Raw genomic sequence first — 22,551 nt, 5'->3', positions numbered from 1 at the left:
CCCCCGACCCCCGCCAGCGACCCCCACGCCGAGCCCTGCCAGTGACCCCCGACCCCCACCAGCTCCCCCCGACCCCCGCCAGCGACCCCCACGCCGAGCCCTGCCAGCGACCCCCGACCCCCGCCAGCTCCCCCCTGAGCCCTGCCAGCTCCCCCTGACCCCCGCCAGCTCCCCCTCGAGCCCCACCAGCACCCCCCAACCCCCGCCAGTGCCCCCCACTGATCCCTGCTGGCTCCCCCCGAGCCCCACCAGCCCCTGGCCACCTCCATTCTACTTGCTGATTCTATGGATTCGACCGGGCTGGGGACCTCCTGTAAGTTGGAATCATGCAGTATTTGTCCTTTTGGGACTCGCTTATTTCACTTGGCATAATGTCCTCAAAGTTTGTCCACATTTTAACATGTGTCAGAATTTTTTCCTTTTCTCTGAATTTTTAAATTGTGGTAAAATAACACATAACATAAAATTTACTATCATAACCATTTTCCTCCTTTATTTCTTCTTTTTCTTTTCTTTCATCTTGACTTTTTTTTTTTTTTTTTTGAGATGGAGTCTGGCTCTGTTACCCAGGCTGGAGTGCAGTGGTGCAATCTTGGCTCACCGCAACCTCCACTTCCCGGGTTCAAGCGATTCTCCTGCCTCAGCCTCCCAAGTAGCTGGCATTATGGGCATGTGCCACCATGCCCGGCTAATTTTTTGTATTTTAGTAGAGACGGGGTTTCACCACATTGGCCAAGATGGTCTCCATCTCCTGACTTTGTGATCCCCCTGCCTCGGCCTCCCAAAGTGCTGGGATTACAGGTGTGAGCCACCGCCCCCGGCCTCTTTTCTTTTTTTGAGACAGGGTCTTACTCTGTTGTCTAGGCTTGAGTGCAGTGGTGCGATCACAGCTTGTTGTAGCCCTGACCTCATGGGCTCAAGTGATCCTCCCGCCTCAGCCTCCCCAGTAGCTGGAACTACAGGTGTGCACCACCATGCTCAGCTAATTTTTGTATTTTTTGTAGAAACGAGGTTTCTCCATGTTGCCTAAACTGGTTTCAAACTCCTGGACCCAGGTGACCCTCCCACACTGGCCTCCCAAAGCGCTGGGATGGGGGAAATGGCTCTTAGAACTACACAGTACCGGGAAGTTAAGGGCTTATTCAGGATAGTTTCTCTAGGTTCAGCATGCTGTTTTGTTGTTTGATCAGTCAGATTCAAGCAGAGTGGTTGAAGACACCATGCATGGGAGGCACCTAAAGCCTCTGTGATCGGTGTGCGGGGTGAGAGGGGCCGCAGGTGCTTCCATTTTCCAGGTAGTGCGGCTGAGGTGACTGGGCCTCACCACTCCTGTGCACCTAACCTTGGCCCCCTGTTGCAGTCTTAAGCTAAATGTTGTTCTTGAATGTCTTTTGTTTTCTGTCCATAAATACTCTGCTCATTGAGAATTATTACTACACATATGCAGTATTATTTTGGCAGTAAGAAACAGACTGCTACATTCTAAAGCTAGTATCTTTCCTCTTTTACTTCTGGGGAGTTCAGCTATCATTCGGATCCCATGATCCCAAGTATGAGCTGGCATTAAATGATGACCTCAGCTGAGCACAGTGGCTCACACCTCTAATCCCAGCACTTTGGGAGGCCGAGGCAGGAGGATCACTTGAGCCTGGGCAACAAAACAAGACCCTATGTCTACCCAAAAAAAAGTTAGACAGGTATGGTGGCACTCACCTATATAGTCCTAGCTACTCAGAAGGCAGAGCAAGACACTGTCTCTAAAAAAATAATTTTTTAATTAAAAAAAATAGAAATAAGTGACAGCTGTATTTATTTCAGTTCCTTTTTATCTTTTTTAAAATGAAGTAGAGAGGGGGTCTCCCCATGTTGCCCAGGATGGTCTCAAATTCCTGGACTTAAGTGATCCTCCCATCTCAGCCTCCCAAAGTGCTGGAATTATAGGCATGAGCCACTGTGCCTGGCCAGCTTTGTAGTTCTTAATAGGTTTTTCAGCAGTTTTGTGCTGGTTTGTAGTTTGGAAATACAGAGAAAACCTGTAGGATTAACAGGAGAGCATTTTTTTCTTCCTTTTTTTTTTGTGACAAGGTCTCACTCTGTCACCCAGGCTGGAGTGCAGTGGCATGATCTCGGTTCACCGCAGCCTACGCCTCCTGGGCTCAGGTGATCCGCCCCCCTCAGCCTCCCAGGTAGCTGGGACTGCAAGTGCATGCCACAACACCCAGCTGATTTTTGTATTTTGAGTAGAGACAGGGTTTACCCATGTTGCCCAGGCTGGTCTCGAGCTCTGGGACCTCAAGCAGTCTGCCTGCCTCGGCCTCCCAAAGTGCTGGCATTACAGGCATGAGCCACCATGCCCGGCCTTCTTTTTTATTTTAACCATCCCATTACGCAGAAGAAAGAGAAGGCATTGTGTTCTGTCACCCAGGCTGGAGTGCAGCAGTGCGATCATGGCTCACTGGAGCCTCGACCTCCTGGGCTCAAGTGATCCTCCCACGTTGTCTTCTCACAAAAAGCATTTATGCTCTTGTGGTGAGCAGTGCACTCCCGCTCGTGGTTGTGGTGTCCTCTGTCCCTGCAGTGAGGGCTCAGCGGCCGTGCCCATTGATCTACACCTGAGACTGTGCATCAGGGGAGACTGTCCAGGAGGCCCCAGGCAGAGTCACATCACCATCCTGATGCTGGGAGTGGGGCCGGCCCTCATAATTAGGTGGCTCATGGTCCAGGGATAAAGCTGCTTCCCAGAGCACCAGAGGCCGTTGGTGAGTCTGTTTCTTCAGTACCCACGCAGAGTGTGGAAGGAGTCCAAACACACATTCTCTGTCAGCCCACATTGCCAGAGATGGCTGGAAATGTTGATGCCTTTGATGGTGTCTCTTTTCAGCCGTCCTAAAATATGTGTCCAAAACTGTTGGCAGGGTGGCTTTTTTTTTCCCATTCTATATAATACCAGGCTTGAATGCACCACTCATGCTGGGTTTAACCCCTCATGACAAGGGGTGGCCTCTGTGGGGGCAGCCAGCTCACCCCTCTGCTTCTCACTGTCAGTCGGAAGTTCATCAGCACAGGAGCATCTGAAGGTCTGTTGTGTGTGATGTTACAGTTGCTCTTGTGGGCCGTCTACCCCATCTCTTAGGGAAACAGGGCTACACCCATGCAAGTAGGCAGGTGTCATCTTGCCTAGGTTAGTACTGTGGCTACCTGAGTTAACAGCTCTAGATATTGTCCCGAACATTTTCTTGGGAAATTTATTCAATTTTGGGTAATTCTTCCAGAGGCGTCCTGCTGTTAAAGTTATTTAATGGGTTCTGTAGAACCTTATTTTACTATGCAACTTGAAAATGTGTTGAATGTCTCTGCACGTGGGGTGCTGTGCTAGGCATGGTGAGGACATGAGGGTGAGTTGGTCAGAGGTGTTGCTACCCCATGACTGTGGGCTCTGTGGGCATGGGAGGCATGTCATGCCTCACCTTCCCCCCACCAAGAACCTGGCACATGGCCTGTGTGCTGCAGGAGCTTAGCTGGAATCTGGGTTGGTGGGATGCATGCATGCATGGAGGTAGTTGGGTGGACGGATGCTTAATTCTTCCTGTGCGGAACCATCTCCATCATCTAGGCCAGGAAGTTTCAGCTCTGATGTGGATTTCCTTTGAGAGCTGTGTGTGTGTGTGTGTGCACGTGTGTGTGTGCGCGCATGCGCACGTGTGTGTATTTGCTGGGGGGTGCTGTGTAAGAGACAACTTTAGTGAGTGAGAACCACATCTACATAGTTTCCCTTCTGTGTTTAGACTTCGTGAAGATGCATCAACTGTAAAATCTGCCTGGGATGCTCAGATTGCTCAACTATCTAAGGAGATGGTCTCCAGAGACCTTCAGATTCAGACGCTGAAGGAAGAAGAGGTGAAGCTCAAGGCACAGGTGGCCCGATCCCAGCAGGACATTGAAAGGTAACTGTCCGCAGGCAGATATTTCCATTGAGTGTCTCCTATGGGCAGGTGCTATTGTAGGTACTAAGGATTCAAAATTGAACAGATCGAGTCCCTGGCCTCACATTTTCCTGGGGAAGAAAGACAGTGAACAAGACAGATAGAATGTCTGGTCACGCAGGGGTGGTGTGGGAAGACACGCAGAAGGGGCCGCCTGCTGGAGGGAGCATGGCCAGAGGACGGTGTTTCTCAGTCTGTAATAAGAGCCATAAAGGTGCTCCTGCTTGATCCTGCACTAAGAATCTCCTCTTGCCAGACATGGTGGCTCACACCTATAATCCCAGCACTTAGGGAGGCAGAAGCAGGAGGATTGCTGGAACCCAGGAGTTGGAGACCAGCCTGGTTAACATAGTGAGACCCCATCTCTGCAAAAAGGAAAACGAAAACAAAGAATCTCTTCATCTGTCTTGTCTGTTCATATCCTCATGTGTTTCTTATCCGTTGGGGTGAACACTTCCTTGAACAAAGATAGCATTCTATTTCCCATACATATTCAAGTCAACTTTATTACAGAATACATATGCTAAAACTCATCCATTTTAACTCTACACTTGATGAATTTTGATGAATGTGTATGCTGTATGATATCGTTTGGCTCTATGTCCCCCCCTAAATCTAATCTCAAATTGTAATCCCCATGTGTCAAGGGAGGGCCCCGATGTGAGGTGATTGGCTCGTGGGGGCAGTTTCCCCCATGCTGTTCTTATGATAGTGAGTGAGTTCTGATGGTTTAAAAGTGTTTGGTGGGCTGGATGCAGTGGCTCACGCCTGTAATCCCAGCACATTGGGAGGCTAAGGTATGCGGATCACTTGAGGTCAGGAGTTCGAGACCAGCCTGGCCAACATGGTAAAACCCCATCTCTACTAAAAATACAAAAATTAGCCAGGTGTGGTGGCTCACGCCTGTAGTCCCAGATACTCCAGAGGCTGAGGTGGGAGAATCACTTGAACCTAGGAGGCGGAGGTTGTGGTGAGCCCAGATCATGCCACTGCATTCCAGCCTGGACAGCAGAGTGAGATTCTGTCTCAAAAAAATGAATAAACAAATAAAAAATAAAATATAAATAAATAAATGTTTGGTGGGCCGGGCGCAGTGGCTCACGTCTATAATCCCAGCACTTTGGGAGGCCAAGGCTGGCAGATCACCTGAGGTCAGGAGTTTGAGACCAGCCTGGACAACATGGTAAAACCCCCTCTCTACTAAAAATACAAAAATTATCCGGGTGTGGTGTCACGCGCCTGTAATCCCAGCTACTCTGGGGGCTGAGGCAGGAGAATCACTTGAACCCAGGAGGCGGAGGCTGCAGTGAGCCGAGATGGTGCTACTGCACTTCAGCCTGGGTGACACAGCGAGACTCAGTCTCAAAAAAAAAAAAAGAAAAGTACCAATGCTGAAAGAAACATGTTGTAATAATGTTCTTAGCTCTTCCTTCCAGCATTCTTTTTTTTTTGTTAAATACTTCCATTGACTGAAATAAAACATCATGTAATATATCTTCAAGAAAGCACACTTAGATTTACCTAATACTTGTGTATGTAGAAAACCCTCATAATACGAACTAACACAGAAGAAAAGAAACATGTTGTGATAACATTCTCAACTTTTTTTCTTTTTTTTTTGAGATGGAGTCTCACTCTGTCACCCAGGCTGGAGTGCAGTGGCGCAGTCTCAGCTCACTACAACCTCCACCTCCTGGGTACAAGCAGTTCTCCTGTGTCAGCCTCTAGAGTAGCTGGGATTACAGGCATGCGCCACCACGCCCGGCTAATTTTTATATTTTTAGTAGAGACGGGGTTTCACCATGTTGGCCAGGCTGGTCTTGAACTCCTGACTTCAGGTGATCCACCTGCCTTGGCCTCCCAAAGTGCTGGCTTGACAGGTGTGATCCACCCCGCCTGGCTTACGTTCTCAACTCTTGATTCCAATGTTCCTTCTTCGTTAAACTCTTCCATTCACTGAAAGAAAACAGCACATATTGCAATATTTAGACTTTTTTATACATTTAATTTCTCTCCTCATTATGTGCACGGTTGCCTTTAAATCTCTGAACTTATTTGTAATAGCTGCTTAAATGTATTTATTTGCTAATTCCATCCTATCTTTATTTCTGAGTCTGTTTCTATTGGCTGATTTTTCTACTGGAGAGAGCTACATTTTTTTCTACTTCCTTGCCCATCTGGTAAGATTTCACTGGATGTCAGACATGGTGAATATGATGTTGGGGAGCGTCTGGATTTGGCTGTGCTGTTTTTTGTTTGGCTGCAGTTAAGTATTTACATGGCAGCTTGACCCATTTGAGACTTGTTTAAAATCAGTGCGAGGGCAGGTGGGGCAGGTCTAGAGAAGCCTTTTCACCAGGGCTGACTCCCAGACCCCACCGCGTGCCCTGGAGTGAGAGCTCCAAGGATGCTCCGCCAGCCGCCCTGAAGAGCTCTGGGAATCAGCGCACGTGGAGCTCCCTGCTGGCTACTTCCTTCCCAGGAGTTGCTCTTGGCCCAGCCCGTGTTGGCTTCTCCTGTGTATTTGCATGTGGCTGTCAGCCACAGCTTCTAGGGGATCCCTGCACAGATCCTAGGATCCCTCCTCTCTGCCCCTCTGCCTCATGAAGCCCATTTCAGCCACTTCAGCTTCTCCAAACTCCAACCTTCATCTCCTCACAGCAAGACCACCGTGCTCTGCGTGGTTCGCCGTCCCTGCGGGGATCCGGAAGGGCCTGTGGAGAGAAGCCCGGCAGCAAGTGGGCCCATCTCTCGAGGACCTTCTCTGAGGGGGCCTCAGCCCCGCACCGCTCGTGTGTTCATCGTTCACTCTGTGAAAGCCGTGCCCCATTTTCTGCCCAGTGTCCCAGTTGTTTAAAGTGGGAAAATAGGCATGGTGACAGCTGCTGTGTTGTGTTAAAGATTTATTTATTTTTGCAGTTACAGGTATTTAAAAATGTATCTGTGGGGCTGGGTGCGGTGGCTCACACCTGTAATCCCAGCACTTTGGGAGGCCAAGGTGGGCGGATCACGAGGTCAGAAGATTGAGACCATCCTGGCTAACACGGTGAAACCCTGTCTCTACTAAAAATACAAAAAAATTAGCCGGGTGTGGTGGCGGGCGCCTGTAGTTCCAGCTACTCGGCAGGCTGAGGCAGGAGAATGGCGTGAACCTGGGAGGCGGAGCTTGCAGTGATTCGAGATTGCGCCACTGCACTCCAGCCTGGGCGACAGAGAGACTCTGTCCCAAAACATAAAATAAAAAGGCCGGGCGTGGTGGCTCACACCTGTAATCCCAGCACTTTGGGAGGCTGAGGTGGGCGGATCACAAGGTCAGGAGATCGAGACCATCCTGGCTAACACAGTGAAACCCCATCTCTACTAAAAATACAAAAAATTAGCCGAGCGTGTTGGCGGGTGCCTGTAGTCCCAGCTACTCAGGAGGCTGAGGCAGGAGAATGGCGTGAACACAGGAGGCAAAGCTTGCAGTGAGCCAAGATCACGCCACTGCACTCCAGCCTGGGGGACAGAGCAAGACTCTGTCTCAAAAAAAAAAAAAAAAGTGTGGCCAGGTGTGGTGGTTCACACATGTAATCCCAGCACTTTGGGAGGCCAAGGCAGGCAGGTGGCTTGAGCCCAGGAGTTTGAGACCAGCCAGGGCAACATGGCGAAACTCTGTTTCCATAATAGATACAAAAATTAGCTAGGCATGGTGGTATGCACCTGTAGTCCCAGCTACTCGAGAGGCTGAGGCAGGAGGACCACTTGAGCCCAGGAGGTGGAGGCTGTACTGAGCCAACATCACACCACTGCACTCCAGCCTGGGTGACAGAACAAGACTCTGTATCCAAAAAAAAACTAAAAATAATTAAACAAAACAAGAACACATTGTGTATAAATTACCACAAACTTAGCAGCTTAGCTGCTTTAAACACCCATTTATTATCTCAGGTTCTGGGGCCAGGACCTGGGCAGGGCTCAGCCGTTCCCAGCTCAGGGTCTCTCCAGGCTGGAATCAATGATGGCTGGGCCTGCCTCTCCTTGGAGGCCCAGGGCCCCTTCCAGACTCACCCAGCTGTTGGCAGAATTAAGTCCCTGCAGCTCTGGGGCCGAGGTCTCCATTCCCTCGCTGGCTGACAGCCAGGGTCACTCTGCACCCTAACGGCGTCCTCAGTCCTGGCCACGCAGCCTCTCCAGGGACCCTCTCACAGCACGGTGGCTCAACTGCTATCATTCAAACTCCCTGAAGTTTACCGGTGCAACAAGGCCAGCAGGAGAGTCTCCCTCCAGTCTCACGCAGAGCCATGCCACCATCTCTGTGCCACTGCCTGGGACAGGAGGGTCCCCTCCCCCGTCACAGGATCACCCGCAGCCTGGAATTCTGCCCCCAGTGTGTGGCCCCATGGCCTTCTGTCCCAGAGTTGCTGGTGTAAAGCCTAGTCCCAGTCCAATTCTTCTTCTTTTTTCCCTGTAGACTTCGTTTCCCCTTACTGTGTGTGTGTAGAGTCTCTAGAGCTCTCTGAAGGCTGGCGTCTGCTCTGTCCTAGTGGACCTGCCCCTTTACATCCTGGGTGGCTTCCTCCCTCCATTCTGATCTAAGACGCTGGTTTTCTGGAGGAAGCCCCCGGGTTCCTGTGTTCCCACCCCTCTGTCCCTTTGCACTCGCTCAGGGGAGGCCTCTCCCAGCCCTGCCTGCCCCGTGGCTGGGTCTACCGTGCTCTGCACTTGCTCCGGGGGCTCTCCCAGCCCTGCCTGCCCCGTGGCTGGGTCCACCCTGGTCTGCTTGTTTGCTTTCATAGCTTGGTTCCTTTGTGCATAACCGCGTTTATGATCTTTTAAGGTTGTTGCTTTCCTCCCTCTCTTCCTGCATGCTGGTTCTTCTGTTTTTGTGTGCATCACCCTCATCCATCACCCTTATCCGTGGTGTTGGGTTTTCTCCGGCATCTGGGCATCCTTGGCGCCTGCTCGTCTTTGTATTGGGCGTCCCCGTGTGCCCAGCCACAGGAGTTCGGGAGCATGTCAGCACAGCGCAGGCCACACAAGAGCAGGAGGGACAGCGTCAGCCCTGCCTTTCCCGTCGCGCCTCCACTTTTCCTGTGGAAGTGACATCAGGAAGCATTAATGCTGGGCGGTTGGACGTGTCCTTAGGTACAAGCAACAGCTGTCCCTGGCGATGGAAAGGGAGCGGAGCCTGGAGCGTGATCAGGTGCAGCTGGGCCTGGACTGGCAGCGCCGCTGTGACAACATTGAAAGGGACCAGATCCAAAAGTCAGAGGCCCTGATTCAGGGTCTGACCACGGCAAAAAGTCAGGTGTGTGTGGCCACCAGGGCCTGGGGCCTTCTCGGTGTCTCTGTGGAGGTGGGGCTGGGCAAGACAGGTCTGGTTCTCACCAAATGGTTCTTTAAATTTGCAAACACTAAACCTCACTGAGCAGTTTGCTGTGTAGCAACAAAAATTAGAGTAATAAAAATGCTCCCCGCCTGTCCACCTGCCTTGACTTTCTTGCATAAGCTGTTTCTGTAGCTGACCAACCGCGTGGTTTGAGTAGCGCTGCATGATCCCCGCTGGCCTGCAAGGGCAGCCCGGGGTGTGTGTGGGCAGGAAGGGTTTGGCGGCCTGGCCACAGTGGGGAGCCTGGTGCTCTGAGCATCTCCCACCTATGTGTGCCATTGGAGCCTCAGTAGGCATGGGAGCTGCCCTGTCATCCACACAGGGACTGAGTCCCAGCGTTTTTCCCAGGTTGCTGCCAAGCTGCAGGAGACAGAGCAGGCGCTACGGGAGCAGGAGGTGGTGCTGAAGGCCGTGACCCTGGAACGAGACCAGGCCGTGCAGGCCCTGAGGATGCATGGGCTCCCTGGACCAGGGACACAGGTGAGAGGGCCCAGCCTGCTCTTTGAAACTTTGCTCAACAGCAGCAGTGGGAAAATAGGACTGGATCCCCAAATCCTACCAAGACTGGAGTTAAGTCTTTCAGTTGTGTTCTTTTTAAATGATCTGTTGCGCAAACAAGGGTGAGTCAGAAGCTTTAGAGAGTTAAGGTAAACTCAGGCTTCTTTGTGTCTTTCATATTCGAAAGTTTCAAAAGTCCCAAATCCACATATAACTAGAAATCAGACGTTCATGTGAGTTTGTTCTTATGGTATTGTCTCAGGACTGTCACAGCAGGTCATTTTATGCTAGGAATCTGTCATCACCGCTCCTGATTTTGTTGAGCAGTGATGTTAGTGGCCGACAGTTAAGTACTCATCCTATGCCAGGGTTTGCCCTTAGGCCTTGATGTCCCTCCACTCATTTCACCTTGGAGGTTGGCACCATGTCCTCTGAGACATGGGAACACTGAGGAGCTTGCCTGAGCTGTCACATCTCATCAGAGCAGAGCTGGGTCCACAGGCAGAGGGGAGCGGGGTGCAGGGCTGTAGGAGGCTGGGGGAGAGCACAGAGGGCCCAGCACGGGAGGACTGCCCTAGGCCTGCAGATGGCTTTTTTCTGTGGGGTGTTGTACACGCAGAAGAACGCGCAGGCCTGGAGTGCACAGGTCAGTGCAGCCGACATGTTAGTGTGCCCAAGCACCCCACCCCAACAGGACCACCCCAACAGGACCACCCAACAAGACCACCCCAACAAGACCACCCCAACAAGACCACCCAACAAGACCACCCCAACAGGACCACCCCAACAAGACCACCCCAACAAGACCACCCAACAAGACCACCCCAACAAGACCACCCAACAAGACCACCCCACAAGACCACCCAACAAGACCACCCCAACAAGACCACCCCAACAAGACCACCCAAGAGTCCCTGCCCCTGCTGGTCCCACCTCCCCGCACGAAGCCTCCGGCCGCTGGTGCACATTCTCTCCCATTCAATTTGCTTCTCTGCCTGAGGCTTGGCTTAAGGCAGCCGAGTGTACTTAGGACTCAGATCCTAACTGGTAAGAAGAATGTTCCTAGCTCGTCCTTCATTCATGTAGTTTTTACTTATTTATTTTGAGACAGGGTCTCGCTTTGTTGCCCAGGCTGAAGTGCAATGGTGCAATCTCCTCCTACTCCCAGGCTCAAGCAATCCTCCCATCACAGCTGCTCGAGTAGCTGGGACCACAGGTGTGCATCACCATGCCTGGTTAATTTTTGGAGTTTTTTTTTTTTTTTTTTTTTACAGAGTTTTGCTCTTGTCGCCCAGGCTGGAGTGCAATGGCACGATCTTGGCTCACCGCTCCCCACTCCCCCCACCGCCCGCCTCCTGGGTTCAAGTGATTCTCCTGCCTCAGCCTCCCAAGTAGCTGGGATTACAGGCGTGAGCCACAGCACCTGGCCTAATTTTTTTTTTTGAGACAGAGTTTTGCTCTTGTTGCCCAGGCTGGAGTGCAGTGGTGTGATCTCTGCTCACCGCACCCTCTGCCTCCCGGGTTCAAGTGATTCTCCTGCCTCAGCCTCCTGAGTAGCTGGGATTACAAGCATGCACCACCATGCCTGGCTAATTTTTTGTATTTTTAGTAGAGATGGGGTTTCTGCGCGTTAGGCTGATCTCGAACTCCTGACCCAGGTGATTGGCCTGCCTAGGCCTTCCAAAGTGCTCAGATTACAGGTGTGAGCCACCACGCCCAGCTAATTTTATATTTTTAGTAGAGATGGGGTTTCTCCATATTGGTCAGGCTGGTCTTGAACTCCCGACCTCAGGTGATCTGCCCACCTCGGCCTCCCAAAGTGCTGGGATTACAGGCGTGAGCCACCATGCCCGGCCTTGTAGCTAATCTTAACTTTAGCCAAGACAAATGCCAATTCAGTTACTTACCTAGGGTGAGTACTTACCTCAGGCCAAAAACTGCTCTCTACCATCCTAGAAACAGGAAAAAAAAAAAAACCCTCATCTTCCCTGTTGGAAGTGAGTGCACACTCCATAAAGGAGTTACCTGCCTTCCATCATCATGAAGCAGGAGAAACTTGCCTTCCTTGTTGGAAGCAAATAAAACTCCAAAAAAAGGGAGTTTTTTGGAGTTGGGTGATCAGACCCAACACCAGGTCGTCGGGGCTACGAAGTCCAGCAGAGTCAAAGAAATGAGACAAGAGTACATAGGGTGGGTCCAGGGGGCCAATGCTAGTGTATGGAGGCTGCGAAGGCCCCGAGCTCTGGGAGCCCACACTAGTTATTGGTAAATCAAGTAAAGAAGCAGGTAGTGAGGACATGCGGCTGTGGGGGTAGACAGGTGAGGGCGTGAGGACGCAGGGGTAGAAAGGTAGCGGTGCATCAAGCATAGCTGTGACGGTTTCGCATATGCTCTGCTACTCGAGATAAGGGAGAACAGGTTCTTTTAATTCAAGATAAAATCGATTTATGATCTTGGGAGAGCAAGGAGCAAGGTGCCAGCAAGTCTGGACACAATTCCAGAGGCTACAAGGGGTTTTATGCCCTGAGCCCTGGGTTCTTTCCAAGCCACAAGGGGTTTTATGCCCTGGGCTTAGACTGTAGTGTGGCAGGGCAGCCTTCCACCCGTTGGCACAGAGCTTGGTGTTCCAAAGGTCACGAGGGGTTTTAGACCCTGGACCCAGGACATGTTCCAAGACTCTTTTACATTATGTCAGACAAGCAAGCCCTGCCTCAGCTCTTCTGCCAACATTATACAGCAAAATAAACTTTAGATCTTGACCAAATTTGGGGAGATCAGGGATTCTCTGGAGGGGGTGCTTCCAGACCTTGGCAAATTGTCCTGTTGGTTTGAACCATAAAGTTAGCTCATTCCAGTACCAAGTACAGATAGGAATTTTGTCAAAGGTCAGAGGCATCTCCACTCAGAATCTCCCTGTGGTTACCAAAATGTGAACCCAGAAAATCTCAGACAGGTCTCAGTTAATTTAGAAGGTTTATTTTGCCAAGGTTGAGGATGTGCACCCATGACACAGCCTCAGGAGGTCCTGATGACATGTTCCGAGGTGGTCAGAGCACAGCTTGGTTTTATACATTGTAGGGAGACATGAGACATCAATCAACATATGTAAAATGAACAGTGGTTCCGTCTGGAGAGGCGGGACAACTCGAAGTGGGGAGGAGGCTTCCAGGTCATAGATAGGTAAGAGATAGATGGTTGCATTCTTTTGAGTTTCTGATGGGCCTCTCCAAAGGAGGCAGTGAGATATGCATTCATCTCAGTGAGCAAAGGGTGACTTTGAATAGAATGGGAGGCAGGTTTGCCCTGAGTAGTTCCCAGCTTGACTTTTCCCTTTAGCTTAGTGATATTTTCCTTTCACACTGCCGAGCCCTCTGAGCCTCGCTTGCCGCTGTGGTGGGCATGCTCAGCCAGTGAGGCCATGCAGCCAGCACCCTCAGCGCGTCCTAGGACAGATCCTGGTAAGCCTCTGGGCACTCGGTATCCCAATCTGTAACTGGCCAGGTGGAGCACGGCCTTCAAGGGTCTGCCCCCATGCGACTGTTTCTCCAGAATTCTTTCTTCATTTTGGTTCTACCGTAAATATTTTCCCACGTCATTACAATTCTTCACAAACAGAATCTAAATGGCTGCATATTTTATCAAGTGGCCACACCATAATGCACCTAGCGATTTTCTTACCAATGGTCCTTCATGTTGTTCGCCAGTGTGATCACGGCACTGCGGTGGGCAGTTTCCTGTTGTTGTACCCAGGTGAGTTAGAGAAAATGCCACACTCTGAAATGAATTAAGAGTCCTTTATTTAAGCCGGCAGCCAAAGAGGCGGCTAACGCTCAAAATTCGGCCCCGAGGAAGGGGCTTGATTAACTTTTATACCTTGGTTTAGGAAGGGGAGGGGAACTCAAATGCAATAATTCTACAGAAGTAAAAACATGCAAGAATCAAAAGAAGCAAATGGTTACAGAGAGATAAACAATTTAAAAGACAAATGTTACAAAAAGCAACGGTACCAGGTGCAGGGCTCTAAATCCTTCATTAGAGTTAGATATAGATGCTATGCCGGACACGAACTCAAGGCTTTATGTTGTTATCTCTTTGAGAAAAATCCTGGGAACTTCATACATTGTTTGTGCCAGTACCTTATCAGTTAATTGGGCTCCTTTGAAATGCTGAGGATCTGCTTACACAGGTCAACTCCTTGCAGAAGGGGGTTGGGTAAGGAGCCCTTAGTGTCTTGTAAATTAAGGGGTCCATTGGAGTTTGTCCGGCTTTCCCAGCTAGAGAGAGTCTTATTTACATGAGAAAAAAGGCTAGGTGATTAAAGAGACAAACAGGGCAAAATTTAAAGTAGCAAGTTAGGGTAAAAACAAGGTTAGGCATTACACTGTCTCCGTTTCTAAACTGCCAGTTGAGGTTCACGTTCTGTTCGCATCATCTCCATCCCTAAGCACAGCATGTGAAGCTCTCCTCCTGGGAGCCCAGGCCAGCTGGCCTTGCTGGTGAGCATGGAGGAGCCAATGGGCTGGGGAGTCAGAGCGTCCCGGGAAGGGGTCCAGGTCTTGCTTCAGGTTTGTATTCACGGAGTACAGAGTAGGGAGCAGGCTCTGCATCCCTCAGGGTGGCTCCACAGGAGAGGAAGCTATGCCTTTTGCACACATCTTGGCTGGACTCAAGGTTGAGCTGGGCCAGAGCCTGAGACTTTGTTTCCCTCTCCGGTATCTGGGGTCTGTGCTGGCGTCTGGAAGCAGGTGTTTCCTCTAATGTGTCTGGTGTTCTAGTTGTTCACAGCCGGAGGGAAAGACTCATAGCGGTGAGTCCCTCCTGGTCAGAGGCAGAAGTGCCCCTCACCTTTGGTTAGAGAAGGACACTCCCTCACCCTAGGAACTGGGTGGGCGGGGCCTGTCTCTCCTCCTGCGCCGGAGCCACCTCGAGTCGTTGTCCTCCCGCCTTGGTGGCTCCTTGCGGGGTCTGTCATCCCTATGCCTGCCCTTTGACCCTAGGGTAACACGTCTCTTTTCTCTGGTTGCTTTTAGAGTTTCCATTTTGTTGCTGATTTTTCAGCAGTTTGATTATGCAGTGCTCTTTGGTATGATTTTCTTTCTGTTTATCGTGCTTAGGGTTCACTGAGCTTCATCATCTGTGATGTCGGCTTTCAGTGCATTTGCTTCGTCATCTGTGATGTGTGGCTTTCAGCACATTTGTAACATGTTTGGCCTTGTTGTAGACGCGTGTCCTGCCTTCGCGTTCGTCTGGGCTCCTGGTTCCTTGTGCACCTTGTTCCTGGTCTCCAGAGCTCTGCACATTTTTTCTTCTTTGGCCCCTTTCCTTCTGAGCTTCAGTTCGGGTATTTTCTGTTGCCAGGTGTTTATATTCACTGCCTCTTCTTCTGCGTGCCCTGAACCTGCTCTCCCCCCTATTCAGTAGCTGTTTGCACCAAAGTAAAGTACACATAACGCAAAACCGGCTGCCTTAACTGTTTTCTGGTGCACACAGTTCAGCAGCATGAAGCGCATTCACACGGAGGTGCAGCCATCACACCACCCTCTCCAGAACGTTCTCATCTTCCCAAACTGAAGCTCTGTCCCCAAGAAACACTGGCTCCCCCTCCCCACCACAGCCCCAGCGCCCCCGTTCCCCTTTCCGCCTCTGTGGATTTGACACTCTAGGGATCTCAACAGTACGGAGGCTTCAGGAACTTGAGTGTCACATTTGTACTTCTGTCGGGTCGGAAAGGAGGCGTCACAGCCCTGGGGCTGGGGAGGGACCACAGCCCAAGCTGAAGCGGGGGACTGGCCCGAGAGGGGCTCGGGGAGGGAGGAGGCGCGGCCTGTCCGGACAAGCTGGGGAACCATTCATCTTTTTGTAGCCATTTTTCCTTGTATTTGACAGATGCTCCTCATGCAGCATGAAGAAGAAATAAGTAAAGATTTTCTATCCAGTGAGATCCAGCGGCTCCGAGAGCAGAACACAAGCTTGCGAAACGCGATTGCCCAGATGAGGAAAGAAATGGAGGCTCTAAGCCATCAGATTCCTCCTCCCGTCCAGACAGCGGCAGAGAGCACAGATGCAAACCAGCCTGACCCAGAGGCTGGGGGAGATGCCGCCACTCCTGGTGAGTAAGGCGGAGAAAGGGACAGAGCGGGAGGGGAAGGGGGAGAGGGAGGGAGGAGGACAGACGGGAGCATGGGTCTCGACTGGCTTCAAGGAGGCTTCATTTCAGAGTCCTGTAAGTTAACATTCCCGTAATAAACTCAAAGTATGAAAACTGCTTTTTCTCCAAGAGAAGGGATCTTAAGTTTTATACCAAAAAGCTTTTATATTTGTAAAGTGGAAGGAAAAAATGAGGGTACCTGCTTGACACACTTAAAAACCTGTTTTAGACCTGGACCAGGGCTGGCTTGCTGTCGTGCTGTCCCAGAGTGGGTTGGTAGCAGGGGCTGGTGGACCGCAGGCCTCTCCTCCAGAGGAGCGTCCGTGGCAGAGCTGATGAGGGCCTCCCGACCCCCGGGGACCCCACGAGTGGCTATGGGTGGGCGGATGCCGGGATGGATGCAGAGCTTCCGTTCTCGAGATGGGACTTGGCCCCTCTGCACAGAGGCACGTGGGCTGGCGGCAGGTGGAGCATTTGCTCCTGATCGCTGAGCCCTTCCTAGAAAGCATGGAGACTGTGCTGGTCTCTGGCTGGCACACTCTGGCCAGCGAGGGGAGGGAAGGTCTTTCAGTCTGACACACACAAAGTGTGGAAACTACAGTGAAGCTGTAGTGTGTGGAGGACAGGGACAGTGAAGCTGGCGGGCATGAGCTGGCATCAGCTCCCTGAGCTGGTGCTCACAGGAGGGAGGTGCAAAAGGATGCTATGTATGCGTTATATTCAGTGGGGTTTTTTTTGGCAGATTATGTTCTGGCCCTTGAAGCAGAAATACGAACTCTAAAGCATAAGTTTAAAACTCTGGAAAAGCATCTAGAAGATGTGTTGGATCCTTTAAAGATGTCCTCACCTCATGCTGAGTCTCAGCCCAGCGTCCGCACCTTGACAGAGACGACTGGTGAGTCCGCGTCTCACTGGGCTACTTGCTGTCCCTTTATAAACTGAAATCTGACCCCTGCAGAAAGTCCGCTCATAGCAAATATACAGCTCAAGGCTATTGCAGACGTTGGGGCGGTGTCATCCGGCCCAGCAGCCCCTTGTGCTCCCTCCAGAGCCCACGTGCCCTGGCTCCTCACTGCAGTTAGTGTTCCCTATTTTGGTATGAATGGAATTCTGTGGCACCTGTGCTTCTGTCTGGCGTCTTCAGACCTACACTGTGTTTCACTTGATAATGCCAGATTCTTCTCCAAAGCATCCATTCACAGCGTGTGAGGTAGCCGTGGTGCTGCATGTGCGCCAACACTTACGTGGTCAGCGGCTCCTTCTGTTCCCTCTAGTGGACACATAGCACATCCTATTTTGGTTTAATTTGCAAATTCATGAGATTCGTGGGATTGAACATCTCTTCCTGTGTGCATTGGTATATGATTGGCTAGGGCTGCCATAACTCAACACCACAGCCTGGGTGGCTTAAACAACGGGTTTTTATTTTCTCACTTCTGGAGTCTGGATGTCAGAGATCAGGCTGCTGGCAGGGTGGGTTCCTCATGAGGCCTCTCTGTGGCTTGCAGACGGCACCCTCTCCCCTGCGTGCTCACGTGGCTCCTCCCCCAGCGGGTGTCTCTTCCTCTTCTTTTTTTTTTTTTGGGGGATGGAGTCTTGCTCTGTTGCCCAGGGTAGAGTGCAATGGCATGATTTCGGCTCGCTGCAGCCTCTGCCTCCCAAGTTCAAGCGATTCTCCTGCCTCAGCCTCCTGAGTAGCTGGGATTACAGGTGCACACCACCACACCCGGCTAATTTTTGTATTTTTAGTAGAGATGAGGTTTCACCGTGTTGGTCAGGCTGGTCTCGAACTCCTGACCTCGTGATCTGCCTACCTCAGCCTCCCAAAGTGCTGGGATGACAGGCATGAGCCACTGCGCCCGACTCTTCCTCTTCTTATAAGGGCAACAGTCCAGGGCCCCAGCCTTAGGACCTCATGTAACCTTAACTGCCTCCTCAAAGGCCCTGTCTCCAAATACAGTCATGTTCAGGGTGAGAGCTTCAACCTGTCAATCTGGGGACAGAGTTCAGTCCATAGAGTTGGCCTCTTGATGGCCTCTCTGTTGAAGCTCCAGGCCATGTCTTTTGCCCATTGTTTATTGGATTATCTGCCCTTTGTCATAGATTTTTTAGGGTATTTTATGCTGAATATGAGCCTAGCACTGGTTATATGTGTTGCAAATATCTTCTCCCGGTCTGTGGCTTGCCTTTTATTCCTTCACTGGTGTCTTTGGTGAATGGAAGGTCTTAATTTCAAGACAAACTCATAGGCTAATCTATTCCATTGTGGTTAGTCCAACATCAAAAGGTTCATTCTAGCATTCTAGCTTTCTTTTTCATTATTCTAACTTCCTTTTCCAACAATGAGAAACCGGGCTCTCCCATTATCACTAACACAGTTACTTTGATCGAGTCCTCTTGGTGTAACCAATCCCCCATTGCTGCTGTGGCCCCTTCCCCTATTTGGAGGCCCCTCTCCTGCCTGGATGCCTCCCCAGCGTCACCGAGCTTGACAGCCCAGCCTGGCTGCCTTCCACACAGATGCCCTCACCCTGCTGGAGCCACAGCCCCCCTTAGTGTAGGGGAGGCAGGCCCCACCTGCAGGCTTGAGGCAGGAAAAGAAAGGGAGGGGCCAGACAGGACACTCCACTGGCACAGATTGTCTCAAATAAGGGAGGTTTTGGCCAGGCGCGGTGGCTCACACCTGTAATCCCAGCACTTTGGGAGGCCGAGGTGGGTGGATCACCTGAGGTCGGGAGTTCAAGACCAGCCTGGCCAACGTGGTGAAACCCCGTCTCTACTAAAAATACAAAAAAGTTAGCTGGGGGTGGTGGCGGGCGCCTGTAATCCCAGCCACTTGGGAGGCTGAGGCAGGAGAATCACTTGAACCCAGGAGGCAGGGGTTGCAGTGAGCTGAGATTGCACCACTACACTCCAGCCTAGGTAACAGAGCGAGACTCCATCTCAAAAAAATAAAATAAAATAAAATAAAATAAGGGAGGTTTTATTTTTCTTTTCCAATGCTGATATTGTTTACTTCTTCTTGCATGATCGCTCCTAGCTAAACTCTCCAGTATGATGTTGATAATAGCCGTCTTTCTCCCTAATCCCAGAGGAAGAACTTTCAGCATTTCACTTTTTTAGGTTTAGTTTTTGCTGAAGGTTTTTGTGGTGGGGGTAGTGGAGGGAGTTTAAGGAAGTTTCTTTCTATTCCTGTTTTAATATAGATCTTTATTTTTTAAATCATGATTCTTTTGTTTCATATATTTTGTATCTTTGTTGTTAGATGTGTATACATTTAGGGTTTTTTTTTTTTAGGATAATTGACCCTTATATTGTTATGTAATCTTCCTCTTTGTCCTGGCAACGTTCTTTGTTCTGAGGTCTACCTTGTCTGGTATTAATTAATCCACTCGAGCTTTCTTTTGATTAGCATTTGCGTGGTATAACTTTTTCATCCTTTTTTCTTTTTACCTATCTCTCTCTTTTATATTTGAAATGAATTTCTTTTTTTTTGAGATGGAGTCTCTGTTGCCCAGGCTGGAGTGCAGTGGCACAATCTCGGCTCACTGCAACCTCTGCCTCCTGGGTTCTAGCGATTCTCATGCCTCAGCCTCCGAAGTAGCTAGGGTTACAGGCATGTGCCACCATGCCCAGCTGGTGGCGTTTGTATTGTTAGTAGAGACAGGGTTTCACCATGTTGGCCAGCCTGGTCTCGAACTCCTGGCCTCAAATGATCCACTTGCCTTGGCCTCCCAAAGTGCTGGAATTACAGGTGTGAGCCACTGCGCCTGGCCTAAAGACAAAAACTGTTGAAAGCACACAGAGAGAGCGATGCACAGCCCACAGGGGACAGTGACTGGAGCGGTGGTGGGTTCTCAGCAGCAGCTGTCATCAGATTCCTCCTCAGAAGGAAATGGCATAATATTTTTCAAGTACTGAAAGCAAAAAACTGTCAACCCATAATTATACATTCAGTAAAAATATTCTTCAGGAATGAGAGTGAATAAAGACATTCTCAGATGAAGGAAAAGTTTGTCACCAGCAGACTGGATCTAAAAGAACTGATAAAGGAGGTACTTCAGACACAACGGAAGGAAGGAAACTGGGAACATCAGGAGTGAAGGAAAACTAATGGCAAGGATGAATATGATAGACATTCTTTCACACTTAACTTTTAAAATTACGTTGACAGGCCGGGCGCCATGGCTCATGCCTGTCATCCCAGCACTTTGGGAGGCCAAGGCAGGTGGCTCATCTGAGGTCAGTAGTTGAAGGCCAGCCTGGCCAACATGGCAAAACCCCGTATCTACTAAAAATACAAAAATTAGCTGGGCGCGGTTGCACACGCCTGTAATCCCAGCACTTTGGGAGGCCGAGGTGGGTGGATCACTTGAGGTCAGGAGTTCGAGACTAGCCTGACCAACATGGTGAAACCCCATCTCTACTAAAAATGCAAAAATTAGCTGGGTGTGGTGGCGGGTGCCTGCAATCCCAGCACTTTGGGAAGCTGAGGCGGGTGGATCACTTGAGGCCAGGAGTTCAAGACCAGCCTGACCAAAGTGGAGAAACCCCGTTTCTACTAAAAATACAACAATTAGCTGGGCATGGTGGCGGGCACCTGTGATCCCAGCTATTTGGGAGGCTGAGGCAGGAGAATCGCTTGAACCTGGGAGGTAGAGGTTGCAGTGAGCTGAAATCACGCCACTGCACTCCAGCCTGGGCAACAAGAGCAAAAATCGATCTCAAAAAAAAAAAAAAAAGAGTTTTTGTCTTCAGTTTTCAGAAATTTCATTATGTTGTATCTGGGCATAGATTTCTTTGGTTTATTCTTTTTGATATTGATCTGAAGGTTTATGCCTTTCACCAAATTTCAGAAGTTTTCATCCATTATTTTTCAAGTAATTTTTTCGGCTCCACACTCTTTCCTTCTGGGACTCTGAGGACACAAACGTTTGGTCTTTTGTTGTTGTCCTGCTGGTCCCTGAGGCTGTGTTTTGTTTTTTTTTTCAATTTGTTTTCTCTCTTGTTCAAATTGGATAGTTTCTTTTCCTCTGTTCTTCAAGTTTATCAGTTCTTTCTTTTGTCATTTCCATTTTGCTGTGGAGCCCATTCAGTGAGATTTTTGTTTCTAAAATTTCCATTTTGGTTTTCTTTTTCCTTTTTTTTTTTTTTTTTTTGTTGTTGTTGTGGTTGTTGTTTTTGAGACAGGGCCTTGCTCTGTTGTCCAGGCTGGAGTGTGGTGGTATGGTCATAGCTCACTGCAGCCTTGACCTCCTGGGCTCAAGGGACCTTCCCACCTTAGCTTGCTGAGTAACTGGGACTACAGGCTACAGGTGTGCACCACCACATCCAGCTAATTTCTTTTTATATTTGTAGAGATGGAGTATCACTATGTTGCCCAGGCTAGTCTTGAACTCCTGGCCTCAACTGATCCTCCTGCCTTAGCCTCCCAGAGTGTTTGGATTACAGGCATGAGCCATCACAGTTGGCCTTAGTTTTCTTTATATCTTACTTTACTGGAACTTTCATTTTGCCATATGTTTTTAGAGTGTATTAAATTGCTTGCCAGAGTTTTTTGTTTGTGTATTTGTTTGTTTTTTTTTTAGAGACAGGGTCTTGCTCTGTCACCCAGGCTGGAGTGCAATGGCATTATCATGGCTCACTGCAGCCTGGACCTCCTGGGCTCAAGTGACCCTCCTGCCTCAGACTCCTGAAGAGCTGGGGTTATGGGTACATACCACCTCCATGCCTAGCTAATTTTTTTTTTTTTTTTTTTTTTTTTTGTAGAGATGGGGTTTCACTATGTTTCCCAGGCTGATCTTAAACTCTTGGCTTCAAGCAATTCTCTCACCTCTACCCTTCCCAGTAACTTGCTGGAGTATTGTTATGACAGCTGCTTTAAAATCTTCATCCCATAATTCCAATGTCTGTGTCATCTTGGTGTTGTCTATTTCATTCACATTGAGATTTTCTTGGTTGTTAATATGACGAGTAATTTTTTTTTAAATCAGAAATGGAATCTCACTATATTGCCAAGGCTGTTCTTAAACTCCTTGGCTCAAGTGATCCTCCTGCCTTGGCCTCCCAAAGTACTGGAATTACAGACAGCCTCCTGTAATTTTTTACTGTATCACGGACATTTTGAGTGTCACATTATAAAATTCTGGTTCTTATTAAATCTATGTTAATTCTGTCTTTTATTTTGTCAGGTAGTCAGCCTTTCTGGGTTCACACTGCACATCCTGGCCCACGCTGGTGGGCTGAGGTTTGAATGTCCATTACTTTCCAGAGCCTTGATGATGCTATTTTACTCTGCCCACACATGAGCTACCAAGTGGCCAATTAAATCCTGGGCAGTGTCCCCCGCCAGGCCCGGTTGTCAGAGGTTTTGCTGTGCTGGTTCTGTCGATTCTGGCTGGTTTTACACGGCAGCTCCTCGGGGGTCTTCACACAGACCTCCTTCCTCCTGTAGCCCTCCCCACATGCTCTCCCAGGAGCCGAGCACGCAGAGCTCCTTCCTCCGGTGGCCCCCCCACATGCTCTCCCAGGAGCCGAGCTGGCCTTTGTCT

General features: G+C 49.9%; 1 protein-coding gene across 11 annotated transcripts in view; it reads left to right on the top strand.

The window, feature by feature from the left end:
* CCDC57 (coiled-coil domain containing 57) overlaps positions 1 to 22,551 on the top strand; it is a 115,068-nt gene that overhangs the window by 27,723 nt on the left and 64,794 nt on the right. For 10 of the 11 annotated variants that reach the window (XR_010124689.1, XR_010124690.1, XR_010124692.1 and 7 more), the window contains exons 9-13: positions 3,786 to 3,944; positions 9,111 to 9,273; positions 9,703 to 9,834; positions 15,739 to 15,961; positions 16,743 to 16,895. Coding sequence is in view for 7 of the 11 variants with exons in the window: in XM_063656356.1 (XP_063512426.1) it covers positions 3,786 to 3,944; positions 9,111 to 9,273; positions 9,703 to 9,834; positions 15,739 to 15,961; positions 16,743 to 16,895 (830 nt within the window). In the remaining 4 variants the exon portion in view is untranslated. Of the gene's footprint in view, positions 1 to 3,169; positions 3,182 to 3,785; positions 3,945 to 9,110; positions 9,274 to 9,702; positions 9,835 to 15,738; positions 15,962 to 16,742; positions 16,896 to 22,551 lie in introns of those variants that run through there. The other variant, XM_054458280.2, reaches the window with a different exon arrangement.

This window comes from Pongo pygmaeus, chromosome 19 (assembly GCF_028885625.2).
Source record: "Pongo pygmaeus isolate AG05252 chromosome 19, NHGRI_mPonPyg2-v2.0_pri, whole genome shotgun sequence".
NCBI classification, from domain to species: Eukaryota; Metazoa; Chordata; class Mammalia; order Primates; family Hominidae; genus Pongo; species Pongo pygmaeus.
The sequence above is the reverse complement of the archived record's forward strand: the minus strand, read 5'-3'. Positions and strand labels throughout refer to the sequence as shown.